This window comes from Limulus polyphemus, unplaced genomic scaffold, assembly GCF_000517525.1.
Source record: "Limulus polyphemus unplaced genomic scaffold, Limulus_polyphemus-2.1.2 Scaffold6780, whole genome shotgun sequence".
NCBI classification, from domain to species: domain Eukaryota; kingdom Metazoa; phylum Arthropoda; class Merostomata; order Xiphosura; family Limulidae; genus Limulus; species Limulus polyphemus.
In genome coordinates this window covers 4,935-9,468 of record NW_013672390.1, presented here as the reverse complement: position 1 = coordinate 9,468, position 4,534 = coordinate 4,935, and the positions used below count along the sequence as shown (strand labels likewise).

At 33.9% G+C, this 4,534-nt stretch overlaps 1 protein-coding gene across 1 annotated transcript in view; it reads left to right on the top strand.

Annotated features, from left to right (window-relative positions):
- LOC106474064 (caveolin-1-like) overlaps window positions 1-4,534 on the top strand; it is a gene marked incomplete at its 3' end in the record, with an annotated part of 16,612 nt that overhangs the window by 10,795 nt on the left and 1,283 nt on the right. Inside the window, exon 2 of the mRNA XM_013934751.2 lies at window positions 2,510-2,886. Coding sequence (XP_013790205.1) covers window positions 2,515-2,886 — 372 coding nt within the window. The remainder of the gene's footprint in view (window positions 1-2,509; window positions 2,887-4,534) is intronic.

Genomic DNA, 4,534 nt, shown 5'->3' with positions numbered 1-4,534 from the left:
ATAACTTTGACGTTGTATTAAGTACAGATAACATAATAGCTTTGACGTTGTATTAAGTACAAATAACATAATAGCTTTGACGTTGTATTAAGTACAAATAACATAATAGCTTTGACGTTGTATTAAGTACAGATAACATAATAACTTTGACGTTGTATTAAGTACAGATAACATAATAGCTTTGACGTTGTATTAAGTACAAATAACATAATAGCTTTGACGTTGTATTAAGTACAAATAACATAATAGCTTTGACGTTGTATTAAGTACAGATAACATAATAGCTTTGACGTTGTATTAAGTACAGATAACATAATAGCTTTGACGCTGTATTAAGTACAGATAACATAATAGCTTTGACGTTGTATTAAGTACAGATAACACAATATTCTTGACGTTGTATTAAGTACAGATAATATAACAGTCTTGACGTTGTATTAAGTACAGATAACATAATAGTCTTGACGTTGTATTAAGTACAGATAACATAATAGCTTTGACGTTGTATTAAGTACAGATAACATAATAGTCTTGACGTTGTATTAAGTACAGATAACATAATAGTATTGACGTTGTATTAAGTACAGATAACATAATAGCTTTTCCAATTGCAGTTTCATATATTGTAAAAAATAAAGATAAAAATGTAGTAGTTTTTTAATCAGTAATCCGCATACCTCTTTGTATCCAAGGTTACACCTTCACGTTCTATAATTTTAATTGTGTATTACCCTTGTGGTATTAAACCCACCAGGCTACACAATAAAGTGAAAGGGGCGCAGTTTACAAGACGTAACATTCCCGTCTCTAAGCAACAGAAGTTTAGAGTGGTATGACAAGTAAAACCGACCAATACAAAACAGACGTACATACTTGTCCAGTCTCACACCCTAGCCATTTTTTAAAAACAATAATGGCCTTGTTCAACCGGATGCTATAAGAAATAGGTGTAACAGCGAAATTCTAGTTTATATAACCCACGCTGGTTGTTGAGCAATTAGGGTTATCTCTACTTGGATGATAATTAACGAGTTAAAATTATTTCAAGAATACTAATTAGGTCATCTCTTTAAGCTAGTGAAAACAGGTAGTGTTATATCATTATGCTGAGAACAGGCACTGAGAAAATCAATCAAAGTATCTTAACTGTATCCTGCCTTGTGCTGTTACACGCATTGTTTACATTGTATTTCATAGTTTTGTTACATACATTGTTTACATTGTATTTCACCATAGTTCTGTTACACGCATACATTGTATTTTACCATAGTTTTGTTATATACTTTGTTTACATTGCATTGTGTCTTGTGTTGTTACACGCATTGTTTACATTGTATTTCACCATAGTTTGTTATATACATTGTTTACATTGTATTTTACCATAGTTTGTTTGCATTGCGGTGTGTCTTGTGTTGTTACACGCATTGTTTACATTGTATTTTACCATAGTTTTGTTTACATTGCGGTGTGTCTTGTGTTGTTACACGCATTGTTTACATTGTATTTTACCATAGTTTTGTTTACATTGCGGTGTGTCTTGTGTTGTTACACGCATTGTTTACATTGTATTTTACCATAGTTTGTTTGCATTGCGGTGTGTCTTGTGTTGTTACCACGCATTGTTTACATTGTATTTTACCATAGTTTTGTTTGCATTGCGGTGTGTCTTGTGTTGTTACACGCATTGTTTACATTGTATTTTACCATAGTTTTGTTTACATTGCAGTGTGTCTTGTGTTGTTACACGCATTGTTTACATTGTATTTTACCATAGTTTTGTTTACATTGCAGTGTGTCTTGTGTTGTTACACGCATTGTTTACATTGCATTGTGCCTTGTGCTGGTACAAGCATTGTATTTTACCTCAGTATTGTTACACGCATTATTTAGACATGCATCATATGTGTTGAATTGCCATAAAGTTAGAGTTATTGTGTTAGTTGGACTCGACGATTGTTGTTTGCTTGTTTCGTAATTTCGCGGGTTGGGTGCAACCTAGTGGTTAGCGTGCAAGGATTGTGAATCTGAGGATTTATGGCTCGCGGCCCGTTGCTACAAAAGCACGATCCAAAATTTTGGGGTGCGCTGTAAGAGAGACGGTCAAATCCAATTATTCGATCAGACAATAGCAGTTAAGTTTTCAAACTTATATTTTATGTTATCTTGTAACCATCAAAAACTAATATTACCAGATCATTGTATATTGATTATTGAAACATATATATAACGAGTTTCAGTTCAATATTTTATATCATTTAATAACCACGGAAACCGAGATTACATCATCGTTATGTAGTGACTACGGAAATTGAAACCAAAGACACACACACACACATATACACATATAATATTCAATATTTCAGTAGTTCGGTATTTTATATTATTTAGTAACCATAGAAACCGAGATTACATCATCATTATGTAGTGACTACAGAAATTGAGACTAAGCACGCACATATATACTTAAAATATTCAGTATTTCAGTAGTTCCGTATTTTACATTATTTAGTAACCATGGAGACAAAGAAGGAAAGCTCTCAGTCCGATTCCAAGACTCATCTCAACGAATCCACACTTCCTCTTCTTGACGATCAACAAGTAGAAGGAGTAAAAGAAGCGACTTCTGATAAGGAGAAGATGGAAATGGAGTCCCATGATGAAAAAGAAGATACAGTCAAGGGAAAGGTTGAGGGAGAGAAAGATGAAGAAAACAGTGAAGATAAAGGCAATGTAGCGACCGAGGAAGAGACTGAGAAAAAGAACAAGAAGAAAAATAAGGAGAAGACTAGAAAATCTCACAAAAGAAATATGTCCTATGGCCGAAATCTGACAATTGGGCTTAACTTGCTGGATCGGGATGAAAAACATATTAACGATCATATTAACGTGAGTATAATATGAGTATAATAAGATATCTATGCTCAAACCATTGGTGTTCAGCACATTATATGCTTTATGTATCGATTGCTGAGGTGAACAGACAAATAAGCAATCTTCCTCGTGTCAAATATAGTCAAATTGTATGTAGTTATAAAGGTATTTGTAAATTACTGGTTTTTGTGCTGTAGAATAAATTGTGTCTAAGGAAAATTTAACTATAACTACAATACACATGTAAGTGATTTAACAACACAAAAAAGTCCAGGTTATAAACAAAAAGAAACAACAATGAATAAAAGCTCATGTCTATATTATTGTAACGTTTTCTATTGTTGGGAGGGGGGGGATTATTGGGTGAAAATAATATCAAGTCTAGTCCACGTAACGATGACAAATTGGTTTATTTCTTCTATAACGTTTTACAGGCTACGTTCACTTTCACACAAATTGCAGGCCTAAGTTCAAACACAACATATCAACAGAAGATTTCTCGATGATCATATGCTTAACTCACAAATAAACTTACATAATTCCACGGCGAATTGATCGAGTTACTGAATAGACGCGATAACTCTCACTACTGTCACTGGTTACCGTTTCTCGTCTCAGTTCATTACTCACTATCCATCACTAACTGCTTACTTGTATTAATAAACAATGCAGCCTCTCTAACAAAAATTTAAATTATAGGTTAAATATATAGGTTAAAACAGTATGTATATTGTATTTTATTCATTTACAAGAAATAATTAAACGATTAAAAAATTTGATGACGATAAGCGAATGACGGATGCGTGAAAAAAAAAGTTAATTGTAAAAGTAAATAGGTATTGTTAATATTAGTTCGTCAAGAAATTAATGACGCTTTTTATAGATGAAAAAAAACCGAAAAAGTTATATATCAAAACGAAACATTTATTAAATGAAATAGTCTCCATTCTTATCGATGATGCTTTTCCATCTTACAATCAGGTTGTTAATGCACTGATTAAAATAATCACTTGGCTTTGAAGCAAAAAACACGTCGATGTCCTCTTTAACACCTTCCACATTTGCATACGTTTTCCCATTAAGATGGTGTTGCAAAATACGAAAAAGATGATAATTTGATGGTGCCATATCTAGAGAATATGGTGGGTGGGGGATAACTTCCCAACCCAGCTCCATAATCTTATGTTGCGTCAAATGTGCCACATGTGGAAGTGCATTGTCGTGGAGAAGAACACCTTTCCGATTGACGAGTGAAGGGCGTTTCTGATGAAGAGCTTGATTTAAACGTTCCAGTTGCTGACTATAGATCTCTGCATTGACAGTTCGCTGTGGATTGAGGAGTTCAAAATGAATTACTCCTTTGATGTCCCACCAAATGCAAAGCATCACTTTCTGCAGATGGAGTCCAGGTTTTGGGGTTGGAATTGGTTTTTGTCTAGGACTGAGCCATTGTTTTTGGCATTTAATATTCGCATAGAGAGTGTATTTTTCATCACAGGTTACAATTCTGTCCAAAAATGGTTCACGCGCATTACACGCCAGAAGAGTTGGAAACGATGATCATCGGAGAGTCGTGAGGCACCCAAACACCTTCTTTATGGAGTTTTCCCACACTCCTTAGATGTTTACGTATTGTTTCGTGAGAGACATACAATTTCAGGGC